General features: G+C 47.4%; 1 protein-coding gene across 2 annotated transcripts in view; it reads right to left on the reverse strand.

Moving 5' to 3' along the window:
* The window catches only part of LOC140389267 (low-density lipoprotein receptor-related protein 2-like), a 533,746-nt gene that overhangs the window by 211,217 nt on the left and 295,961 nt on the right, over positions 1–26,568 (reverse strand). For both annotated transcript variants that reach the window (XM_072473460.1, XM_072473452.1), the window contains 4 exons: positions 25,794–25,937; positions 15,286–15,395; positions 4,117–4,294; positions 2,507–2,720 (listed from right to left, as the gene is read on the reverse strand). In XM_072473460.1, coding sequence (XP_072329561.1) covers positions 2,507–2,720; positions 4,117–4,294; positions 15,286–15,395; positions 25,794–25,937 — 646 coding nt within the window. The remainder of the gene's footprint in view (positions 1–2,506; positions 2,721–4,116; positions 4,295–15,285; positions 15,396–25,793; positions 25,938–26,568) is intronic.

Genomic DNA, 26,568 nt, shown 5'->3' on the forward strand with positions numbered 1-26,568 from the left:
GAAATCTATGAAGGTTCTCACCCTTTTGAGCAGTGCATCCTTCACAAGCTTTATGCAGGCGTATGGTGCAAATTGTGATGCAACGCACAGATCACCAACAGGATTCTGGAAGAAACCCGAGATATAAACGTTGAGGGTGACAGTCACTATTAGTGCCACTGGCATTGCGTGCCCAGCTATCTCAGGCTCTATCATGTCACCGGTTGATGTTATGGTATCCTTGAGACAAGGAGCCTTCTTTGACACTGCACCTCTGTCATCTCAAGATAGCTGAAGCTAATCCTGTAAATTCTTCCAGCAGGGTATTGGCGCCTCCTCCTACCTCTTCTCCGCCGCAAGGCTTGCTGTCCTTCAACCGCTTCAGGTTGTGCTTGATCCTGTTGGCAAATTCTTTGACAATGTCTGCAGATTTCTGACCTCCTCTTCTCTCTTGCCCTCTTCTCCACATCTAAGGAAGTGCCTCCAGCTGAATAAACAATGCCCATTTTCACCTTCTGCTTTGCAAAGGTTCTGCTTGTATTATGATGGGGCTAGTTAATTAAGACTGTATAATGTCCCCTAACTTACATAAGAAATGAGTAGGATGCATCACTGATGAAACAGTACAGCCCAGGCTCAAATTACTTGTTTACTCCTACTCTCCTCACTTCTCCATTCCTCCTGAGTCTCATAACCCACAATAGATGTAGAACGTGTAAAAGGTGCGATCCCTGCTTGCCTGTTTTTTCTGGGTTCTGATCATAAAAATTAACCAGATGGTTTTTCACAATAATCAACAATGTTTCCATGGTCATCAATGGACTTTACTTCCAGATATTTATTGAATTTAAAATTTCACCATGTGCCATGGTGGGATTCAAACCCGTATCCCTGGGTTTCTGGATTACCAGTCCAGTGATGATACCACTCTGCCACCACCTCTTGTCTGACCATAAAATTGAATGAGCCTCGAAAAATTGCAGTAAATTGTGTCTTTAATTAGCTCAATGTTCCTTTAATTGATGTCGGACGGACTTCCGCCATTAAATCACGAATATCACGATGCAGTGTTACACATAGAATCATACATAGAAAATGGAAGCAGGAGGAGGCCATTCGGCCCTTTGAGCCTGCTCCACCATTCATCACGATCATGGCTGATCAAGTTCAACACCCTGATCCTGCCTTCCCCCCATATCCCTTGATCCATTTAGCCCCAAGAGCATATAGCTAATTCCTTCTTGAAATGGCACAACGTTTTGTCCTCAACTACTTTCTGTGGTAGTGAATCCACAGATTCACCACTCTCTGGGTGAAGAAATTTCTCCTCACTTCAGTCCTAAAACGTTTACCCTTTATCCTCAAACTATGATCCCTAGTTCTGGACTCCCCCAGCATCGGGAACATTCTTTCTGAATCTACCCTGTCTAATCCTTTTAGAATTTTGTAAGTTCTATGAGATCCCCTCTTATTCTTCTAAATTGCAATGAATATAATCCTAACCGACTTAGTCTCTCCTCATCTGACAGTTCCGCCACCCCAGGAATCAGCTTTCACTCCCTCCATAGCAAAAGCAACCTTCCTCAGGTAAGGACACAAAAACTGTACACAATACTCCAGGTGTGGCCTCACCAATGCCCTACATAATTGCAGTAAAACATCCCTCTTCCTATATTCAAATTGTCTCACTGTGAAGGCCAACATACCATTTGCCTCCTTTACTACCTGCTGTACCTGCATGCTTACTTTCAGTGACTGATGCACGAGGACACCAAGGTCTTGCTGAGTATCCAACTCTCTCAATTTACACCCATTTGAATAATAATCTGCCTTCCTAATTTTGTGACCAAAGCAGATAACCTCACATTTATCCACATAATACTGCATCTGCCATGCATAAATGGAATACATCAGGAATCCCTCCCGATGCTATCACATGACATCAGGAGTGTCAGGCGCCCATTCAGGCAACGTAACATTCAGGCCAATATCTCCTGGCAGCCTATTTGCACCCTCCTCATAGCTTACTTTCTCACTTTGCCTTCCATCCATTTTGTCCCTTGTTTTCTTCTCACCACGAGCCTGCATTTTATTTCTTTTCAAATTTTTGAAGCTATTAGTGAATCAGCTTTCACCGCCCCTTCAGGCAATGCACTCCAGGTTTCTAAATGTTTTAGCTGGTTTGCTGATATATTTTCAGAGCACACAACATGTAGGAAATAACAAGTACCAAATTAATCAGATGATGTTTGATGTGCATAAAGTGTTACTTCAATTTAACCTAAATCAAACGTAAATCATTGGTGCTTCCTGCGAAGTATGTAAATGTATTTTCTTGTTTGTCCATGGAGCTGAATATACACAACAAAGATTGAATCATTTTGAGATATTTAATAATCATACGAAAGCTTTAGTTAAAAAAACTATAGAAATCTAACTATTCAAAAGTCCTACATACATGTTATTTCTCACTGCTGTTGTGTAACTGTGCAGTACTTTTTTTACTAATCTGCTAAGTAGTACTCACTGTCGTGGAAGTGAACTCTGAGAGATTTCAGTCCTGCAACATTATTCCTCAGTACAACTGTATTGTCACCAGTGACTTTTTCCACACGTTCAATGACTTCAAAATCAGAATCCGTATAGTAAAGGAAGCCCTCATATGTGGCTAATCCCCGAGGATGGGAAAGGTGGCTAACCACAATCATTCGGTGCAAACCATTTAGATCTCCTCGTTCAATCTATAGGAGCAATACAAAATCAGTAGTTGCACATTATTTCAATAGTCGTACATCATGAATTGGCATTAAGTATAATATTACTTATATTTCAAGATATTCTAGATAATTAATCAATTTGAAAATATCGTTAACATTGCCAGTGGAGGGGAGGTGGATTTTGGCACGAGAAGAGGCTGCCAGGTTTATCCTGGAGACATCTTTCCATGCAGCATCCTTTTCGGCTCGGGTGTGGGGGGATGCGCTGAGTGTGGGCGAGTGGTGTGACTTCCTGACCGGGCAACCTATAGCCCACAGAGGGCCCCCACATTGACAAGGACTGTCGTCCCAGTGAAAGAGCCTCTCCCTGTCCTGCACAATGACGACACCCCCACTTGACCCCCTCCAGCCCTACTCACACCCCACTCTTCTAGTGCAGACACCCCACTCACCCGTCTTGTGGGGCCTCCTCTGGCTGCTACTCCAGAGCCTGTTTCAGTCACAGTAGTGGCTGGCACTTCCTGTGGTGCTGATGGAACTAAAGAGCTATCTTTCCTCTGACTGGCCGGCTGCATTTGAGGGTAGGTTATTTGACTTTAACCCTAAAGGCAGGAAGTTAATGGCCTAATTGATATTTAATCTCATTGGGGCTCCCAGCCAAGGCAAGGTAGTTGGATGGGTCCACTGCTGTAGCCATTGAATTCAGCCTCTTCTAATCATTATCAAACATAGCACAGGGGCAGCACGGTAACACAGTGGCTAGCACAGTTGCTTCACAGCTCCAGGGTCCCAGGTTCGATTCCTGGCTTGGGCCACTGTCTGTGCGGAGTCTGTACATTCTCCCCGTGACTGCATGGGTTTTATCCGGGTGCTCCGGTTTCCTCCCACAGTCCAAAAATGTACACGTTAGGTGAATTGGCAATGATAAATTGCCCTTAGTGTCCAAAAGAAGATTAGGTGGGGTTACTGGTTACTGGGTTACGGGAATAGTGTGGAGGAGTCGGCTTGGGTGGGGTGCTCTTTCCAAGGGCCGGTGCAGCCTCGATGAGCTGAATGGCCTCCTTTTGCACTGTAAATTCTATGATTCTTACCCAATCAACATTGATGCAAAAATTAAAACTTTGATGAAGCATCGTAAATGATAGAATAAATGTACATATCTCAGCTACAAACATGGTTAAATGCCTTCATCTCCTTAAACCTCCTCCTCATCCCCCTCACCTCATTCATGGAATCAAGGTTCATGCTCACAATACAGTAGCATTCTCTGATGGAATCAACAGAGAAACAGAATAAAGAGCTAATAATTATTGAGTTGTTTCTGCTGATTTCCTATTAAAAACATGGTGGGAGACTGGGAGATATTCAAAATAAAGAACATTTTGGGTATGTGCCTTCGTAACAAAAGGAAAATACATACCACACCAGTACCAGACACAGCCCAGTACAGCCTGCGTGCCTTGATGTCAATAGTAATAAACTCAACATGATCCAGATCATTAGTGAAAAGAACTCGAGGATTAGAGCCATCCATATAAGCACTGGCAATCTTTGCTGGGATCCCACTGCCCGTACCTTGGTCAGTCCAGTACAACTTCCTGAAAAAGAATTACATATGGTTCTCAGAAACTCTGAAAGCATGCAGCAATCAGAGGAGGACAATAAAAATATAGCAGTGGAATATGTTCATTGTGTTAACTCACCCATGCCACAGGTACGAGTGAAGATGTTGTTTATGAGGGAGGTAAACCTGGCAATATTTATTTAATGGTGCTATAATCTAGCTGTGACTAGAAATATCTTACTTTTGGTTGGAAATAATTCAATATAAATTTACAGATTCAAAGTTTTTTTAAAAATATATATTTTATTCAAGATTTTTGGCCAAACATAACAGTATGTAGTGTTTCTTTTACACAACAATAAAGCAATATAAATAACAGTGGCCAGTTTTAAACAAATAAATAAATAATATATAAACAAAAACAAAAACAGAACTGAATGGCAACTGCCTTGTCCAAAATAAATACTCTCCAGAAATACAATCCAACAATCCAATATACAATTACCTATAACAACTACCAATACATATTATACATATACAATAACATCTCTGAGAGTCCGTTCGATCCCCCCCCCCTTCCCCCCTGGGTTGCTGCTGTTGTCTACTTCTTTTCCATTCCCTCTATCTTTCTGTGAGGTAATCGACGAACGGTTGCCACCGCCTGGTGAACCCCTGAGCCGAACCCCTTAACACGAACTTAATCCGTTCTAACTTTATAAACCCTGCCATGTCGTTTATCCAGGTCTCCACACCCGGGCGTTTGGCTTCCTTCCACATTAACAATATCCTGCGCCGGGCTACTAGGGACGCAAAGGCCAACACGTCAGCCACTCTCGCCTCCTGCACTCCCGGCTCTTCTGCAACCCCAAATATAGCCAACCCCCAGCTTGGTTCGACCCGGACCCCTACCACCTTCGAAAGCACCTTTGCCACCCCCACCCAGAACCCCTGTAGTGCCGGGCATGACCAGAACATGTGGGTGTGATTCGTTGGGCCTCGCGAGCATCTCGCACACCTATCCTCTACACCCAAAAATTTACTGAGCCGTGCTCCAGTCATATGCGCCCTGTGTAACACCTTAAATTGTATCAGGCTTAGCCTGGCACACGAGGACGATGAGTTTACCCTACGTAGGGCATCAGCCCACAGCCCCTCCTCAATCTCTTCCCCCAGCTCCCCTTCCCACTTCCCTTTCAGCTCATCCACCATGATCTCCCCCTCGTCCCTCATTTCCCTGTATATGTCGGACACATTACCATCCCCCACCCATGTCTCTGAGATCACTCTATCCTGCACCTCCTGCGCCGGGAGCTGCGGGAATTCCCTCACCTGTTGCCTCGCGAAAGCCCTCAATTGCATGTACCGAAATGCATTCCCTTGGGGCAACCCATATTTTTCCGTCAGCACTCCCAGACTCGCAAACGTCCCATCTACGAACAGATCTCTCAGTTGTACTACCCCAGCTCTTTGCCATGCTCCAAATCCCCCATCCATTCTCCCCGGAACGAACCTATGATTGTTTCTTATCGGGAACCGCACCAAAGCTCCCGTCTTTCCCCTATGCCGTCTCCACTGCCCCCAAATTTTCAATGTAGCCACCACCACCGGGCTTGTGGTGTATTTCTTTCGTGAGAACGGCAACGGCGCCGTCACCATTGCTTGTAGGCTAGTCCCCCTGCAGGACGCCCTCTCCAATGTCTTCCACGCCGCTCCCTCCCCCTCTCCCATCCACTTACACACCATTGAAACATTGGCGGCCCAGTAGTACTCACTTAGGCTCGGTAATGCCAGCCCCCCTCCCTGTCCCTACTGCGCTGCAAGAATCCCCACCTCACTCTCGGGGTCTTCCCAGCCCACACAAAACTCATAATACTCTTCTCGATTCTTTTGAAAAAAGCCTTCGTGATCACCACCGGGAGTGACTGAAACACAAAAAGGAATCTCGGGAGGACCACCATTTTAACCGCCTGCACCCTACCTGCCAATGACAGGGACACCGAGTCCCATCTCTTAAAGTCCTCCTCCATCTGTTCCACCAACAGCGTTAAGTTAAGCCTGTGTAATGTACCCCAATTCTTGGCTATCTGGATCCCCAAGTACCGGAAGTCCCTTGTTACCTTCCTCAACGGTAAATCCTCTATCTCTCTGCTCTGCTCCCCTGGATGCACCACAAACAACTCACTTTTCCCCATGTTCAGTTTATACCCTGAAAAATCCCCAAACTCCCCAAGTATCCGCATTATCTCTGGCATCCCCTCCGCCGGGTCCGCCACATATAGCAACAAATCATCCGCATACAGAGATACCCGGTATTCTTCTCCCCCCCCCTAAGTACTCCCCTCCACTTCCTGGAGCCCTTCAATGCTATGGCCAGGGGTTCAAACGCCAGTGCAAACAATAACGGGGACAGAGGATATCCCTGCCTCGTCCCTCTATGGAGCCGAAAATACGCAGACCCCCGTCCATTCGTGACCACGCTCGCCATCGGGGCCCTATACAGCAACTGTACCCACCTGATATACCCATCCCCAAAACCAAATCTCCTCAGCACCTCCCACAAATAATTCCACTCCACTCTATCAAATGCTTTCTCGGCATCCATCACCACCACTATCTCCGCTTCCCCCTCTGGTGGGGGCATCATCATTACCCCTAGCAGCCTCCGTATATTTGTATTCAGCTGTCTCCTCTTCACAAACCCAGTTTGGTCCTCATGAACCACCCCCGGGACACAATCCTCTATCCTCATTGCCATTACCTTGGCCAGAATCTTAGCGCCCACATTCAGGAGGGAAATGGGCCTGTAGGACCCGCATTGCAGTGGGTCTTTTTCCTTCTTTAGGAGGAGCGATATCGTTGCCTCTGACATAGTCGGGGGCAACTGCCCCCTTTCCCTCGCCTCATTAAAGGTTCTCATCAGTAGCGGGGCCAGCAAGTCCATATATTTCCTATAGAATTCCACTGGGAATCCGTCTGGTCCCGGGGCCTTCCCCGCCTGCATACTCCCAATCCCTTTCACCACCTCCTCCGTCTCAATCTGTGCTCCCAGTCCCACCCTCTCCTGCTCCTCCACCTTGGGAAATTCCAGCTGATCCAGAAAGCACATCATTCTCTCCTTCCCATCCAGGGGCGGAGCTTCATATAATCTTTCGTAAAATGCCTTGAACACTCCAATCACTCTCTCCGCTCCCCGCTCCATCTCTCCCTCCTCATCTCTCACCCCCCCCTATCTCCCTCGCTGCTCCCCTTTTCCTCAGTTGGTGGGCCAGCAACTTGCTCGCCTTCTCCCCATATTCGTACTGTACACCCTGTGCCTTCCTCCATTGTGCCTCTGCATTACCCGTAGTCAACAAGTCAAATTCTACATGTAGCCTTTGCCTTTCCCTGTACAGTCCCTCCTCCGGTGCCTCCGCATATTGTCTGTCCACCCTCAGAAGTTCTTTCAACAACCGCTCCCTTTCCCTACCCTCCTGCTTTCCTTTATGTGCCCTAATAGATATCAGCTCCCCTCTAACCACTGCCTTCAGCGCCTCCCAGACCACTCCCACCTGTACCTCCCCATTATCATTGAGTTCCAAGTACCTTTCAATACACCCCCTCACCCTTACGCACACCCCCTCATCTGCCAATAATCCCATGTCCATTCTCCAGGGTGGACGCTGTTGTTTTTCTTCCCCTATCTCCAGGTCCACCCAATGTGGAGCATGATCCGAAATGGCTATAGCTGTGTACTCCGCCCCCTCAACTTTGGGATCAGTGCCCTTCCCAGAACAAAAAAGTCTATCCGTGAATAAACTTTGTGGACATAGGAGAAAAACAAAACTCCTTACTCCTAGGTCTACTCAATCTCCAGGGGTCTACTCCTCCCATCTGCTCCATAAAGTCCTTAAGCACCCTAGCTGCAGCCGGCCTCCTTCCGGTCCTGGTCCTCGATCTGTCCAGCCCTGGGTCCAGCACTGTATTAAAATCTCCACCCATTATCAACTTCCCCACTTCTAGGTCCGGATTCCGTCCTAACATACGCCTCATAAAGTTGGCATCATCCCAGTTCGGGGCATACACGTTCACTAATACCACCGCCTCCCCTTGCAATTTACCACTCACCATCACGTATCTGCCCCCACTATAGTCTTTGCCTCAAACTTTCCCCGCTTCCCCACTAGTATGGCCACCCCCCTGTATTTTGCGTCTAGCCCCGAATGAAACACCTGCCCCACCCATCCTTTGCGTAGTCTGACCCGGTCTATCAGCTTCGGATGCGCCTCCTGAAGCATAACCACATCTGCCTTAAGTTTCTTTAGGTGTGCGAGTACCCGTGCCCTCTTAATCGGCCCATTCAGCCCTCTCACATTCCACGTGATCAACCGTTTTGAGGTCTCTTTACCCACCGCCCCCCCCCCCCCCCCCCCCCCTCCCCCCCCCCCCCCCCCCCCCCCCTGACGACTAGCCATCTCCTTTTCCAATCCAGTTCCTCACCCGGTTCCCACGTAGCCGTATCTCCCCCAAGCAGCGCCCCCCCCGCCCCGACCACCCCCCCACACCAGCTCCCCCTTCTCCCCAGCAGCAACCCAGTTAACCCCCCCCCGCACTAGATCCCAAACTAGCGTAATTGCACCCCCCATGTTGCTCCCAGAAGTCAGCAAACTCTGGCCGACCTCGGCTTCCCCCCGTGACCTCGGCTCACACTGTGCAAGGCCCCCTCCTTCCTGCTTCCCTGTTCCCGCCGTGATTACCATAGCGCGGGAACAAAACCCGCGCTTCCCTTTTGGCCCCGCCCCCAATGGCCGGCGCCCTCAGCTCCTCATCCTCCCTCCCCCACGACATGGGGAAGAGAGAAAAGTTACAGGGTCGCAGGATTAACAACTTGGGAAGTCATCTCTTCCCTCTTTTCCCCCCCTTCATCCCACATATTCACCCCCCCAATTTGTCCCAAACGTTCTTTTTATGGCCCGCTCACTCCAGTTTCTCCTCGACAATAAATGTCCACGCCTCATCTGCCGTTTCGAAGTAGTGGTGTTTCTCTTGATGTGTGACCCACAGTCTTGCCGGTAGCAGCATTCTCAATGTAATCTTCCGTTTGTGCAGCACCGCCTTGGCCCGATTAAAGCTTGCCCTCCTTCTCGCCACCTCCGCACTCCAATCTTGATATACGCGGATCACCGCGTTCTCCCACCTACTGCTCTGAGTTTTCTTTGCCCATCTGAGGACCATCTCTCTGTCCTTATATCGGAGAAATCTCACCACTATGGCTCGAGGAATTTCTCCAGCCCTCGGTCTTCGCGCCATAACTCGATAGTTTAGGTATACAAAATTATGAGGGGCATAGACAGAGTGGATAGTCAGAGGCTTTTCCCCAGGGTAGAGGGGTCAATTACTAGGGGGCATAGGTTTAAGGTGAGAGGGGCAAAGTTTAGAGTAGATGTACGAGGCAAGTTTTTTACACAGAGGGTAGTGGGTGCCTGGAACTCACTACCGGAGGTGGTAGTGGAGGCAGGGACGATAGGGACATTTAAGGGGCATCTTGACAAATATATGAATAGGATGGGAATAGAAGGATACGGACCCAGGAAGTGTAGAAGATTGTAGTTTAGTCGGGCAGTATGGTCGGCACGGGCTTGGAGGGCCGAAGGGCCTGTTCCTGTGCTGTACATTTCTTTGTTCTTTGTTCTTTGTTCTTTGATAGGCTCCCTCCACCTCCAGCGGACCCGTCGGGGCCTCCAATCCCATTAACGAGTGCAGCATCGTGCTCACATATGCCCCGACGTCCGCCCCTTCTACACCTTCAGGAAGACCAAGAATCCTTAAATTCTTCCTCCTCGCATTATTCTCCAGCACCTCCAGCCTTTCCACACACCTTTTGTGTTGTGCCTCGTGCATCTCCGTTTTCACCACCAGGCCCTGTATGTCGTCCTCATTCTCAGCAGCCTTTGCCTTCACGACCCGAAGCTCCTGTTCCTGGGTCTTTTGCTCCTCCTTTAGCCCCTCAATCGCTTGTAATATCGGGGCCAACAGCTCCTTCTTCATCTCCTTTTTCAGTTCTTCCAAGCAACGCCGCAGGAATTCTTGTTGGTCAGGGCCCCATATTAAACTGCCTCCTTCCGATGCCATCTTGCTTTGTGCCTGCCTTCCTGGCCGCTGCTCTAGAGGATCCACCGCAATCCGGCCACCTTCCTCTCTTTTTTCCATCCGTGTCCAAGGGGGATTCCCTTCTGGATTACAGCACAGTTTTTTTGCCGTTAAAATTGCCGTTGGGGCTCCTATCAAGAGCCCAAAAGTACGTTCCACCGGGAGCTGCCGAAACGTGCGACTTAGCTGGTCATCGCCGCACCCGGAAGTCCACAGATTCAAAGTTAAGTATGTATTTGCGCTCCTGCATGCTGTACATTAGCATGCTTTTGTATTCTTCATGAGATGTGAGCATTACTGACTAGGCCAGAATTCATTGCCCATCCCTATTTGCCCTTGAAAAGATGATGGTGAGCCATTTTCTAAACTGAACCAAATGGGATGGCCCCGAAATGCAACGAGTCATTCAAACCTCCACTGACTTCAGTGGGATGGGGAAATCACACCAGCATTACGCTCCATCCATTGTTTTATTGTGCCACTTATTCCTTTGTTTTAGCAGTTCACATGGAACTGAATGTCGCACATTTTGTACTGCCAATCTACATACTATCTGTGGTCAATAGGCTGAACAACCCATATACAATCAGCCAGATTCTCCATTCCTGAGACCAAGTGTCGACGCCGGGACAGGATTCGAGGAGTTTCACAACAGCAAAACTGGTGCCGCACCTGGACCGATCAGCAACCGTTAAGGGACTAGCACTGGCTCCATGTGGAACACAATCTATTCCAATAAGAAACAGTGCAGGATTCGCCGGGTCCAGGATTGGCACTCAAGAGGTTGACAAGCTGCAGCCGCATATACACACGTCGCCCCTCACACACAGCATCCCAGCCAACAAGATGGCAGCAGGATGCACAGTCCCGAGGTTCACCGCCACAGAACTGGTGACCCTGCTAGGCGCCATGAAGGAGAGGTGGGCAGCCCTGTACCCTAGGGTGGGGAGGAGGTTGCCAGCAACCGCCATTTGTCATGCCTAGACATAGGAGGCAGAGGTGGTCAGCGCCATGGGTAACACCATCCAAACAGGCCAGCATTGCCAGAAAAGACTACACGACCTCCTCAGGGTGACCAGGGTGAGTACGCAGCACTGTGCCCCTGGCACCAACTCCCATTCCACACATCCGTAACCCTATCACCCCCCCTCCCACCCGGAGGGAGGCTGAACCCCCACCCTGCACCACATGCTGGCACCCATACCAGCCATCATGGCCGGGTGCCCTGGCCACTGAAGCCATCAGTTACACACCCCCGGGGCTGCATGCGTCAGACTGTCTAACACTGTGGATTCTCTGGGAGCAGAAGAAGACTGGAGGGGGACGGCCGGACCTGTAGCGCCTCACCACAATAGAACAGAGGGCCCTGGACATGGTTGGCAGGCCCGAGGAAAGGGCAGTTGCCGGGGTGGAGGTCGGCACTGGACGAGGAAGTGAGAACCCACTGAAGTTTGGTGCCCCTTGGCATGTGTGTCACCCTCCCCACCAACATCCCCACACCACCCTTACCCCCCACCACCTGCACACTCACACTACCCTCACACCCACACCACCCGCACACCCACACCACCTGCACACCCACACCACCTGCACACCCACACCACCTGCACACCCACACCATCGGCACACCCACACCACCGGCACACCCACACGACCTGCACACCCACACCACCTGCACACCCACACCACCCACATGCTCCAGTACATCAGATGGAGGGAGGAACCCCCGAGGGGGCGGACGGTCAGAGGGTAGGCCGGTCCCAGGGACTAGCTGCCATCCAGATGGGTCTCGGGCTCCTGAAGTGGATGGTCCCATCCATTGTGGAGTTGCAGTCGTAGAGCCAGGAACTACATGAGGGGTTGTTGGCTAGCATGCAGCACCATGGATCAACATGTCCAAGGCCTGGTGCATTCTGTGCAGGCAGTATCCGAGGTCCAGGACAGGTCTGCCCTCACATAGGCAGCCATGTGCCAGGGCCACCGGGACATTGCAGCGGCACTCCTGAGCGTGGCCCAGACACAGAAGTTTAACTTTGCATTTGTTATCACTGTTGCAATGTCGCTGCATACGACCCAAAACCTGGACCTTAACTCCAGTGGGGAGTCGGGTGGGTGGCAAGAGTGTGTGTTTGGGAAAGTGGGGGATTTAGTAATTTTGAAGTAGCTGAAGATGGTTAGACCTAGGTCACAACCCTGAGGAAATCTGAGGAAATCCTGCAGCAATGTTCTGGGACTGAGGTGACAACTACCTATGATAATCTGTGATAATCTTCCTTTATGCTAAGTATGACTCCAAGCAGTGGATAGCTTTTCTTCAAATTTCCATTGTGTGGTGTTTGTCCCCTTTATTGGTGATCTGCCAAGAGGGTTACATGACTTGGGTAACTAATCAGATATGAGGATGGGGTCATCATCCTGAGGACCTAAATCCATATGTGCCAGTCTTCAGCCAATCGATTCACTCCATGCGCTATCAAGAAATGGCTGAAGGCACTGGATACTGCAAAGGCTGTGGGTCCTGACAGTTCAGCAATGGAACTTGTGCTCCGGAATCGTACTGTGTTCCAGTAGAGTGTGCCACTGGATTTCTGTATCAGTTCGGTAATGGAAGATGAGTCTCAGTCACAAGGATGGAAACCTCTGCATTGTGGCTATATGTTAATAAACATTGCAGTTGTTATTTACCTAACTGGTGAACAGGAAATATTACACATAGACTCCAGTTTTGCTAGGGCTCTTTGATGCTACACTCAGTTAAATGTTGCCTTGATGTCAAGGGCATTCATTCTCACCTCATCTCTGGAGTTCAGCTCTTTTGTCCATGTTTGAATCAAGGCTGTAATGAGGTTAGGAGCTAAATAGCCCTGGCAGAACCTAAATAGAATGTCAGTGAGCAATTTATTGCTGAGTAAGTGCCGCCTGATAGCACTGTCGACAACACCTTCAATTACTGTTGATGATCAAGAGAAGACTGATGTGGCGGGAATTGGCTGGGATGGATTTACCCTGCTTGCTCGGACAGGACATACCTGGACAATTTTACACATTGCAAAGTAGATGCCAGTGGACACTCTACTGGAACAAAGTACAATTCCGGAGCACAAGTTCCATTGCTGAACTGTCAGGACCCACAGCCTTTGCAGTATCCAGTGCCTTCAGCCATTTCTTGATATCGCATGGAGTGAATCGATTGGCTGAAGACTGACACATATGGATCTAGGTCATCAGGAGAAGGCCGAGATGGATCAACCACTTGGCACTTCTGGCTGAAGATGGTTTCAAATGCTTCAAGCTTGTCTTTTGCACTGATGTGCTGGACTCCTCCATCATTGAGGATGGGGATATTTGGTATGGTGGTGGTGTCAAATCTGATGAAAGACCATAAAACCATAATCCACAGGAGCAGAAATAGGCTCTTCGGCTCATTGCGTCTGCTCCGCCATTCATTGAGATCATGGCTTATCTGATATAGTCCTCATCTCTACTTTCCTGCCTTATCCCCAGAACCTTTTAGTCGCTTACCGATTAAAAATCTGCCTATTTCAGCCTTGAACATACTTAACGATCCAATCTCTGCAAGTCTCCGTAGTAAAGAATTCCACAGAGTTACTACCCTCTTCATCTTCATCTCTGTCTTCAATGGGTGACCCTTACTCTAAGATTATGCCCTCTGGTCCTAGATTCTCTCACAAGAGGAAACATCCTCTTAGCATCTGTCCTGTTAAGCCTCCTGAGAATCATGTACGTCTCAATAAGGTTGCCACTCATTCTTCTAAATTCCAATGAGTACAGGCCCAACCTATTTAACCTCTCCTCATAAGAAAATCCTTCCATACCTGGGATCAACATTGAGAACTTTCTCCAGACTGCCTCCAATGCCAGTATATCTTTCCTTAGGTAAAGGGACCAAAACTATTGCAGGTGTGGTCTAACTAGTGCTTTGTATAGTTTTTATACTTCATTGACTATGAAGTACAAGCCAACATTCCATTTCCCTTCCCAATTGCCTGCTGAACTTGTATCTAGCTTTTTGTGATTTACGCTCAAAGATCCCAAATGCCTCTGTGTTGCAGCTTTCTGCAGTCTTTCTCCATTTAAATAATATTCAGCTCCTTTATTCTTCATACCAAAGTGCATAACGTCACATTTTCCTACATTATATTCCATCTGTCAAGTTTTTGCCTGCTAACCTAACCTGTCTATATCCCTCTGTAGACTCTTTGTGTCATCCTCCCCACTTGCCTTCCCACCTATTTTTGTGCCATCCACAAACTTGGCAATAGTGCATTCACTTCCCTCATCCAAGACATTAATATATACTGTAAATAATTGTGGCCCCAGCACGGATCCCTGTAGCACTCCACTAATTACAGGTTGAGATCCGAAAAATGCCCCTCTGTCTTAGTTAGCCAATTCTCAGTTAGCCAGTCCTCTATCTATGCTAATATGCGACCCCAAACGCCACGGGCTCTAATGTTATTCGGTCGCTTTTGGTGTGATACCTTACCCTCATTGTGAAGATGGGACTTTGTCTCCATAAGGACTGTGCGGTGGTTACTCTTACCAATGCACGTGTCAAGTAGACTGGTGAAGATGAGGTCACATAGGTTTTTCTCTATTGTTGGTTCCCTCTCCACCTGCCTAGCCCCAGTCTCACAGCTCATCCTTTAGGACTCAGCCAGCTTGTTCAGTGGTAGTCCAGTGATGTTCGCACTACACCACCCCCTCCCCCATTTCTGACTTTGAAATTCTTCAACTTTTTTTTTAACAAGTCGGTTGATGCCACATTTTGTAATGCAAAATATTTAGCATCACACAAATGAGAAACCCATCATTTTTCTTCAACTCTACATTTAAGTTATAAAATTACTTATAAACCTACTTTATTGTTCCACTCACCCTCTTGCTGGATCTACCACAATTCCCTTGGGTCGTCCAACACCAGTCCTTTGTCCATTGTTAGTTAGTATTATTTTTCTGTACTGGACATCACCATGCACTTTTACTACCTGAAAGAACAAGAAATGAGCTTTCATGTCATATGGAAAAATGTCTTCAAATAATTAATGAAATTATTAAACATCACTGTGTTCATACTTTTTGTAAATCTCATCATAAAATATCAGAAATCCTGCAAGAACAATTCACAATTATCTTACTACAATGTTTCTCTTTCATAACAATCTGAATTCAACACTGACCATATTTTAAGCCCATACGGTCCTAAAAAGTGAGATATTTGAATAAAATTAAAATTAATTCAATGTTGATTTTGTGACATTATTACATTTGTGCTTTTTTAAGTTCTGTAGAGCTAATGCTTTTTCATGCAATAAATGCATATGCATCCCCTTTAATAACATCACATGAGATTTGGTGGACTGGAGAAACATTAACACGGCAACACTGAGGATGGGGAATGAATGATAATAGTTGTCTCAATAGCAAAATAGCACATTGCCAACTTGGAGTTTGTCATATCAATAATTGTTAAATTCTTTTAAATGTTTTTGTTTAAAACACAAATTAATCTTCCATGGTCTTGTTTCTGGACAACATTACTTAGCATAAACATTAATTTGTGTGAGTACGCTGTTGGACCAGGGCCCGAATGATATTCTCTATAGAAGTTCAGGCTGTAGGACACTCTGATAGGGTATTCAAGTGTCAGGAAACCAAGGTATTTTTAAGCAATCTCTGTTTGGATTGTTGGATATTAGAAATAAGGCATAGACTTAAGTGAGTTTAATTTAGTGTTTCTGTGTGACAAGCAGTTAAAACTCAAGTTATATTTACATTAAACAAAGGTGTTTGTATGTATGTATGGGGCTTTTGGTTTCATGTCAAACTGTGTCTGTATTGTGTTTAGAGAATTTATGACGTGAAAAGCGCACATGTGTTAAGAATTACTGACTGTTGCTTAGCAACCAGGAGCCACCTTTAAGTTAGAAATACATTTTGAGGTTAATTTTAACTGGATCCAAAGCATTCAGAGCTAGGAAGGTAGGGTGGAAACAGTTCTCACAGCTCTACCAAAAGGAGAAGCAGTACAATGGAGTAATGGGTAGAAAGCAAGTTCCACAGACTAAAGAACAGATAATTCTAGAAACCAGGGAATAAAAAGAGAAGTTCCAGAAAGATTGAAGTCAAAGGGACAAAAGGAACTGGAATTTGAACAAGGTATTGTTTATTGAATTTAAAGACAGAGAGAAGGCTGCAGACCTGGTGAAATTAGCGTGCAAGAATCCAGATATCTGAAGCAATCTTAAAGCTGGTGACCTTAGCACATTCTGTGATGCAGTAGTATTTTATTGGCATGTCTGAGTACCTGAGAGATTGTGTGGAAGCTTGAATGCATGTGGCAAATCAAGGCAAAGGAATATTAAAATGAGAGCTGGAAATCCTGGAAGTGGATCCTTGCTGAACCCAGCTGAGGGAGAGTGTTGTTTGGAAGAAGATTCGAAGGCGGGTCTTTTTGACAGTACAGTTCAGAAATACTGATGTGGTATCATCCGGGGAGATTTGAGAAAATTCCACAGAATTGTAAGGAGCATCCAGGAGGGCTTCTTGAAACAATATCGAAATAATCCAACTGGGGAAGGCGCCGCACTGGATCTGTTCTTGGGGACTGAGCCCGGCCAGAGTTTGAAGTTTCTGGAGGGAAGCATTTTGGGAACCAGGACCATAATTCAGTAAGTTTTAAGATACTGTTGGATAAAGATAAGAGCAGTCCTCGAGTGAAGGTGCTAAATTGGGGGAAGGCTAATTATAACAATATTAGGCAGAAACTGAAGAATCTAGATTGGGGCCAGAGGTTTGAGGACAAATCAACATCTGATTTGTGGGAGGCTTTCAAATGTCAGTTGATAGGATTCCAGGACCTGCATGTTCCTGTGAGGAAGAAGGATAAGTATGGCAAATTTTGGGAACCTTCGATAACTAGGGATATTGTCAAAAAGAAAAAGGAAACTCCAAAAGGGCTAGAAGGCTGGGAACAGATGATGCCCGTGAGGAATATAAAGAAATTAGGAAGGAACTTAAGCAAGGGGCCAGGAGGGCTAAAAGGGGTCACGAAAAGTCATTGGCAAACAGGATTAAGGAAAATCCCAAGGATTTTTATATGTATATAAAGAGCAAGAGTGTAGCCAGAGAATAGGTTGGCCCACTTAAGGACATGTAAGGGAATCTATGAGTGGAGCTAGAGGAAATGGGTGAGGTACTAAATGAGTATTTTGCATCAGTATTCACCAAAGAGAAAGACTTGGTGGATGATGAGTCTGGGTCACATTGAGGTCACAAAAGGTGTTGGGTGTCTTGAAAAACATTAAAGTAGATAAGTCCCCAGAGTCTGTTGATGGGATCTACCCCAGAATACTGAGGGAGGTAAGGGAGGAAATTGCTGGGGCCTTGACAAACATCTTTGTATCCTCACTGGCGACAGGAGAGATCCCAGAGGACTGGAGAATATCTAATTGTGTTCCTTTGTTTAAGAAGGGTCGCAAGGACTTCCGGGTGCGGCGATGACCAGCTAAGTTGCACGTTTCGGCAGCTCCCGGTGGACTTTTGGGCACTTAATAGGAGCCCCAACGGAAATTTTAACAGCTAAAAACACTGTGCGGTAAACCAGAAGGGAATCCCCCCTGGACACGGATGGAAAAAGGAGAGGAAAGTGGCCGGATTGCGGTGGATCCTCTAGAGCAGCGGCCAGGAAGGCAGGCACAAAGCAAGATGGCGTCGGAAGGAGGCAGTTTAATATGGGGCCCTGACCAACAAGAGTTCCTGCGGCGTTGCGTGGAAGAACTTAAAAAGGAGATGAAGAAGGAGCTGTTGGCCCCGATATTACAGGCGATTGAAGGGCTAAAGGAGGAGCAAAAGACCCGGGAGCAGGAGCTTCGGCAAAGTGAAGGCAAAGGCTGCTGAGAATGAGGACGACATACAGGGCCTGGTGGTGAAGACAGAGATGCACGAGGCACAACACAAAAGGTGTGTGGAAAGGCTGGAGGTGCTGGAGAATAATGCGAGGAGGAAGAATTTAAGGATTCTTGGTCTTCCCGAAGGTGCAGAAAGGGCAGACGTCGGGGCATATGCGAGCACGATGCTGCACTCGTTAATGGGATCGGAGGCCCCGACGGGCCCATTGGAGGTGGAGGGAGCCTATCGAGTTATGGCGCGAAGACCGAGGGCTGGAGAAATTCCTCGAGCAATAGTGGTGAGATTTCTCCGATATAAGGACAGAGAGATGGTCCTCAGATGGGCAAAGAAAACTCGGAGCAGTAGGTGGGTGAACGCGGTGATCAAGATTGGAGTGCGGAGGTGGCGAGGAGGGCAAGCTTTAATCGGGCCAAGGCGGTGCTGCACAAAAGGAAGGTTAAATTTGGAATACTGCAGCCGGCAAGACTGTGGGTCACACATCAAGGGAAACACCACTCCTTTGAAACGGCAGAAGAGGCGTGGACATTTATTGTCGAGGAGAAACTGGAATAAGTGGGCTAGAAAAAGAACGTTTGGGAAAAAGTGGTGGGGTGATTATGTGGGGTGAAGGGGGGGAAAAGGGGGAAGAGGTGATTTCCCAAGTTGTTAATCCTGCGACCCTGTAACTTTTCTCTCTTCCCCATGTCGTGGGGGAGGGAGGATGAGGAGCTGGAGGCGCCGGCCATTGGGGGCGGGGCCAAATGGCAAGCGCGGGCTTTGTTCCCGCGCTATGGTAATCATGGCGGGAAAAGGGAAGCAGGAAGCAGGGGGCCTCGCACAGTGTGAGCCGAGGTCACGGGGGGAAGCCGAGGTCGGCCAGAGTTTGCTGACTTCTGGGAGCAACATGGGGGGTGCAATTACACTAGTGAGAGATCTAGCGGGGGGGGGGATGTTAACTGGGTTGCTGCTGCTGGGGAGAAGGGGGAGCTAGTATGGGGTGGGGTGGTCGGGGCGGGAGGGCGCCGGTGTGGGGAGATACGGCTACGTGGGAACCGGGTGAGGAGCTGGATTGAAAAAGGAGATGGCTAGTCGACAAGGGGGGGGGGGGGGGGGGGGCGGTAAAGAGCCCCCCAACCCGGCTGATCACGTGGAATGTGAGAGGGCTGAATGGGCCGATAAAGAGGGCACGGGTACTCGCACACCTAAAGAAACTTAAGGCAGATGTGGTTATGCTGCAGGAGACGCATCTGAAACTGATAGACCAGGTCAGACTACGCAAAGGATGGGTGGGGCAGGTGTTTCATTCGGGGCTAGACGCAAAAAACAGAGGGGTGGCTATACTAGTGGGGAAGCGGGTAAAGTTTGAGGCAAAGACTATAGTGGCGGATAGTGGGGGCAGATACGTGATGGTGAATGGCAAATTGCAAGGGGAGGCGGTGGTCTTAGTGAACGTATATGCCCCGAACTGGGATGATGCCAACTTTATGAGGCGTATGTTAGGACGTATCCCAGACCTAGAGGTGGGGAAGTTGGTAATGGGTGGAGATTTTAATACGGTGCTGGACCCAGGGCTGGACAGATCAAGGTCCAGGACCGGAAGGAGGCCGGCTGCAGCTTGGGTGCTTAAGGACTTTATGGAGCAGATGGGAGGAGTAGACCCCTGGAGATTTAGTAGACCTAGGAGTAAGGAGTTTTCGTTTTTCTCCTATGTCCACGAAGATTATTCATGGATAGACTTTTTTGTTTTGGGAAGGGCACTGATCCCGAAGGTGACGGGGACGGAGTACACGGCTATAGCTATTTTGGATCACGCTCCACATTGGGTGGACCTGGAGATAGGGGAGGAAAAAGAACAGCATCCACCCTGGAGAATGGACATGGGATTATTGGCAGATGAGAGGGTGTGTTTAAGGGTGAGGGGGTGTATTGAAAGGTACTTGGAACTCAATGATAATGGGGAGGTTCAGGTGGGAGTGGTCTGGGAGGCACTGAAGGCAGTGGTTAGAGGGGAGCTGATATCTATTAGGGCACATAAAGGAAAGCAGGAGAGTAGGGAAAGGGAGCGGTTGTTGAAAGAACTTCTGAGGGTGGACAGACAATATGCGGAGGCACCGGAGGAGGGACTATACAGGGAAAGGCAAAGGCTACATGTAGAATTTGACTTGTTGACTACGGGTAATGCAGAGGCACAATGGAGGAAGGCACAGGGTGTACAGTACGAATATGTGGAGAAGGCGAGCAGGTTGCTGGCCCACCAACTGAGGAAAAGGGGAGCAGCGAGGGAGATAGGGGGGTGAGAGATGAGGAGGGAGAGATGGAGCGGGGAGCGGAGAGAGTGAATAGAGTGTTCAAGGCATTTTATGAAAGATTATATGAAGCTCAGCCCCCGGATGGGAAGGAGAGAATGATGTGCTTTCTGGATCAGCTGGAATTTCCTAAGGTGGAGGAGCAGGAGAGGGCGGGACTGGGAGCACAGATTGAGACGGAGGAAGTTGTGAAAGGGATTGGGAGCATGCAGGTGGGGAAGGCCCCGGGACCAGACGGATTCCCAGTGGAATTCTATAGGAAATATATGGACTTGCTGGCCCCGCTACTGATGAGAACCTTTAATGAGGCGAGGGAAAGGGGGCAGTTGCCCCCGACTATGTCAGAGGCAACGATATCGCTCCTCCTAAAGAAGGAAAAAGACCCACTGCAATGCGGGTCCTACAGGCCCATTTCCCTCCTGAATGTGGGCGCTAAGATTCTGGCCAAGGTAATGGCAATGAGGATAGAGGATTGTGTCCCGGGGGTGGTTCATGAGGACCAAACTGGGTTTGTGAAGAGGAGACAGCTGAATACAAATATACGGAGGCTGCTAGGGGTAATGATGATGCCCCCACCAGAGGGGGAAGCGGAGATAGTGGTGGTGATGGATGCCGAGAAAGCATTTGATAGAGTGGAGTGGGATTATTTGTGGGAGGTGCTGAGGAGATTTGGAGATGGGTATATCAGATGGGTACAGTTGCTGTATAGGGCCCCGATGGCGAGCGTGGTCACGAATGGACGGGGGTCTGATTATTTTCGGCTCCACAGAGGGACGAGGCAGGGATGTCCTCTGTCCCCGTTATTGTTTGCACTGGCGATTGAGCCCCTGGCCATAGCATTGAGGGGTTCCAGGAAGTGGAGGGGAGTACTCAGGGGGGGAGAAGAACACTGGGTACCTCTGTATGCGGATGATTTGTTGTTATATGCGGCGGACCCGGCGGAGGGGATGCCAGAGATAATGCGGATACTTGGGGAGTTTGGGGATTTTTCAGGGTATAAATTGAACATGGGGAAAAGTGAGTTGTTTGTGGTGCATCCAGGGGAGCAGAGCAGAGAAATAGAGGATTTACCGTTGAGGAAGGTAACAAGGGACTTCCGGTACTTGGGGATCCAGATAGCCAAGAATTGGGGTACATTACATAGGCTTAATTTAACGCGGTTGGTGGAACAGATGGAGGAGGACTTTAAGAGATGGGACATGGTGTTCCTGTCAATGGCAGGTAGGGGGCAGGCGGTTAAAATGGTGGTCCTCCCGAGATTCCTTTTTGTGTTTCAGTGCCTCCCGGTGGTGGTCACGAAGGCTTTTTTCAAAAGAATCGAGAAGAGTATTATGAGTTTTGTGTGGGCCGGGAAGACCCCAAGAGTGAGGAGGGGATTTTTGCAACGTAGTAGGGACAGGGGGGGCTGGCACTACCGAGCCTAAGTGAGTACTACTGGACCGCCAATATTTCAATGGTGTGTAAGTGGATGGGAGAAGGGGAGGGAGCGGCGTGGAAGAGATTGGAGAGGGCGTCCTGCAGGGGGACTAGCCTACAAGCAATGGTGACGGCACCGTTGCCGTTCTCACCGAAGAAATACACCACAAGCCCGGTGGTGGTGGCTACATTGAAAATTTGGGGGCAGTGGAGACGGCATAGGGGAAAGACGGGAGCCTCGGTGCGGTCCCCGATAAGAAATAACCATAGGTTTGTTCCGGGGTGAATGGATGGGGGATTTGGAGCATGGCAAAACAGCAGGGGTAGCACAATTGAGAGATCGGTTCGTAGATGGGACGTTTGCGAGTCTGGGAGCACTGACGGAAAAATATGGGTTGCCCCAAGGGAATGCATTTCGGTATATGCAACTGAGGGCTTTTGCGAGGCAACAGATGAGGGAATTCCCGCAGCTCCCGATGCAGGAGGTGCAGGATAGAGTGATCTCAGAGACATGGGTGGGGGATGGTAAGGTGTTGGACATATATAGGGAAATGAGGGACGAGGGGGAGATCATGGTAGATGAGCTGAAAGGGAAATGGGAAGAAGAGCTGGGGGAGGAGATTGAGGAGGGGCTGTGGGCTGATGCCCTACATAGGGTAAACTCATCGTCCTTGTGTGTCAGGCTAAGCCTGATACAATTTAAGGTGTTACACAGGGCGCATATGACTGGAGCACGGCTCAGTAAATTTTTGGGGTTAGAGGATAGGTGTGCGAGATGCTCGAGAAGCCCAGCGAATCACACCCACATGTTCTGGTCATGCCCGGCACTACAGGGGTTCTGGGTGGGGGTGGCAAAGGTGCTTTTGAAGGTGGTGGGGGTCTAGGTCGAACCAAGCTGGGGGTTGGCTATATTCGGGGTTGCAGAAGAGCCGGGAGTGCAGGAGGCGAGAGAGGCTGATGTTTAGGTCTTTGCGTCCCTAGTAGCCCGGCGCAGGATATTGTTAATGTGGAAGGAAGCCAAACCCCCCGGTGTGGAGACCTGGATAAACGACATGGCAGGGTTTATAAAGTTAGAACGGATTAAGTTCGTATTAAGGGGTTCGGCTCAAGGGTTCACCAGGCGGTGGCAACCGTTCGTCGACTACCTCACAGAAAGATAGAGGGAATGGAAAAGAAGAAGACAACAGCAGCAACCCGGGGGGGGGGGGGGGGGGGGGGAGGAATCGGACGGACTCTCAGGGATGTTATTGTATATGTATAGACATTTGTTATAGGTAATTGTATATTGGACTGTTGGATTGTATCTTTGGAGAGTATCTATTTTTGACAAGGCAGTTGCCATTTAGTTTTGTTTTGTTTATGTTTCTGTTCATATATTATTTATTTATTTGTTTAAAACTGGCCACTGTTATTTATATTGCTTTATTGTTGTTTAAAAGAAACACTACGTACTGTTTTGTTTGGCCAAAAAATCTTGAATAAAATATTTTTTTTTTAAAAAGAAGGGTCGCAAGGATAATCCAGGAAATTACAGGCCGGTGAGACTTCTGTCAGTGGTAGGGAAATTATTCGAGAGGATTCTTCAAGACAAGATTTACTCCCATTTGGAAGCAAGTGGACATATTAGCGAGAGACAGTATGGTTTTTTGAATGGGAGGTCGTGTCTCACTAACTTGATCGAGTTTTTCAAGGAAGTGATGAAAATTATTGCTGAAGATAGGGCAGTGGATGTCATCTACATGGACTTCAGTAAGGCCTTCTGATAAGGTCCCTCACGGCAGACTGGTACAGACGGTGAAGTCACATGGGATCAGAGGTGAGCTGGCAAGAAGATAGAGGGTAGGAGTGGAAGAATACTTTTCTAAATGGAGGGCTGTTACTAATGGTGTTCCACAAGGAACAGTGCTGGGACCTTTGCTGTTTGTAGTATATATAAATGCTTTGGAGGAAAATGCAACTGGTTTGAATAGTAAATTTGCAGATGACAAAAGGTTTGTGGAATTGCGGATAGCGATGAGGACAGTCAGGAGATACAGCAGATATAGATTGGTTAGAGACTTCAGCGGAGAGATGGCAGATGGAGTTTAATCCGGACAAATGTGAGGTAATGCATTTTGGAAGGTCTAATACAGGTGGAAAATATACAGAAAATGGCAGAACCCTTAAGTGTATTGATAGGCAGAGGAATCTGGGTGTACAGGTTCACAGGTCACTGAAAGTGGCAACGCAGGTGGAGAAGGTAGTCAATAAGGCATACGGCATGCTTACCTTCACCAGCCAGGGCATTGAGTTTAAAAATTGGCAAGTCATGCTGCAGCTGTATAGAATCTTAGTTAAGCCACACTTGTAATATATAGTGTTCAATTCTGGTCACCATAATACCAGAAGGATGTGGAGGCTTTGGAGAGGGTGCAGAAGAGGGCATTAGCTATGAGGAGAGGTTGGATAAACTCGGTTTGTTCTCCCTGGAATGACAGAGGTTGAGGAGTGACTTGATAGAGGTCTACAAAATTATGAGGGGCATGGACAGAGTAGATAGTCAGAAGCTTTTTCCCAGGATGGAAGAGTCAATTACTAGGGGACATAGGTATAAGGTGCGAGCGGCAAAGTTTAGAAGAGATGTGCGGAATCAGCTTTGTGTCTCTGTTGCATTTCATTTCATTTCTGCCTGATACATCTTTCGGTTTAACCCATTCCCCGACCTTTGGAAAAGGTAGACAGAATATTAAAATCTACTTGGATCCTTTACAGTGCTTGCCCCCTCATAGGATCATAGAATTTACAGTGCAGAAGGAGGCCATTCGGCCCATCTCATGCAGCAAATTATTTATATGTAGCCAAATTCCTTCAAATTTAACCTTTTAGCCAGACCTTCCACATCTTCTCCATTAAACTAGGCATTGACATAAAACCAAAGCTGTGATGAGTGTGTCTGTTAATTATTCAAATTGCACTACCTTGCAAATTTGTTTACAATCGGTTTAGTTCGCTGTGGGCTAGATTTGACCCAGCAGGCAGCCTTCTTTCACAGATATTCTTGTGAGCACAAATTAAGGTTTATTATAACTTTGAAATACTAAATTGAAGTATAAAATTTTCCAGTGTCACAATGGTGAAGAAAGCCAAATTTTAATGAGCGGTTGTAAATGCCACAAACAGAAAAGCAAGGCATAATTTATCCAGAAGTCTGTTAGATGCATTTTCTCTCTCTTCATGTAGTGTACAAGGTAGACTGAGTTGTGCTAATCATGGCTAATGCCATGATATCATTATGGGGTAAGGCAAGAAGAAAGGCCCCAAGAATATCTCTCAAAGAAGAATCACATTGGGCTCAAAATGTTAACTCTGTTTCCCTTCCACAGATGCTGCCAGCCCTATTGAGTTTTTTGAGCACTTCCTGCTTTTATTTCACATCTCCCGCATCTGCAGTAGATTACCTCAGCTGGAACAAGGATTGAAACTGCACAGTTGGCACTATTCTCCACCACACTCCACCACATCTAGTCAACTGAACCAACCAACCATTACAGCCTACTAATTGGTATCAACATTTATTTACATTAAGTAATATCATTTGCATCATAATATGTAGGTCGGGACAAAATTAAATATAATGAATAATAAATTACTTTCATAAAAATAAACTTAATTAAATGAAATGTGGTAGAAACAGTTATCTGCTTTTGTAAATATACCATACTTTCCTGCTTTGCTATGCCAAAAGTTACCTTTTTTTTCTCAATGCAGGGAAGAATGAATTGAAAGTGTACTGACCTCAATGGATTGTTGTTCAAAATTGGTATAGTAAAGGTTCATAGAGATCCAATCAAAAGCCAAGCCCATTGGGGAACCAATAGTCGAAGCTGGTGCAAATATGGTCCTATTAGTTCCATCTGACCTTACACTGTGAATTTCTCCCTAAAAGAACATAAATCACAGTAAGGAAAACTCACACAATCTCAGAAGCCGAGGGGAAATAATTAATGTTTCTTCCACACTTACAAATCCTCTTCTTACTAGTGTGATTCTAGGCACACTCGTAAAGAAGGAAATCCTTAAATCCTCCTAAGTACTTAGAAACAGTTCACTAGGTCCAAAACATAAGCCCGTATTAGCAAACTCCTTCCTTCATACACTCAATAGCTGATAATGCCTCGTACTCTGAAAAAAACAAATCATCCACCTGGCAATAGATCAGGACTGTCTTTCCTCCAACTATACTATTTCTCGTTGCCAGGGGATGATTATTCTAAACCCAAGTATTACAGGAGGGAGAGCCCATCTATTTCCATTGCGTGCTTTTCTCTAATAGAACCATAAACTAAGCATTGTGCGAAGTTAGGGAATCTGTCTTCCATAGGCTTATCAGACCATCATGCATGTGTTAGTCCTCACTTCTTAGGATTCCTAAATCGTTAAATCAAGGCTACCTTTGTTGAAACAGATTCTCACAACACTGAGAAGGATTTTAAAGCAGGATTGCTGGATACAGTTAACATCCTCCAAACAATGCATGTTCAGAGCTGCTTTACCCCCTCCTGCAACTTTA

The sequence above is a fragment of the Scyliorhinus torazame genome, chromosome 2 (genome assembly GCF_047496885.1).
Source record: "Scyliorhinus torazame isolate Kashiwa2021f chromosome 2, sScyTor2.1, whole genome shotgun sequence".
In the NCBI taxonomy this organism is placed as follows: Eukaryota; Metazoa; Chordata; class Chondrichthyes; order Carcharhiniformes; family Scyliorhinidae; genus Scyliorhinus; species Scyliorhinus torazame.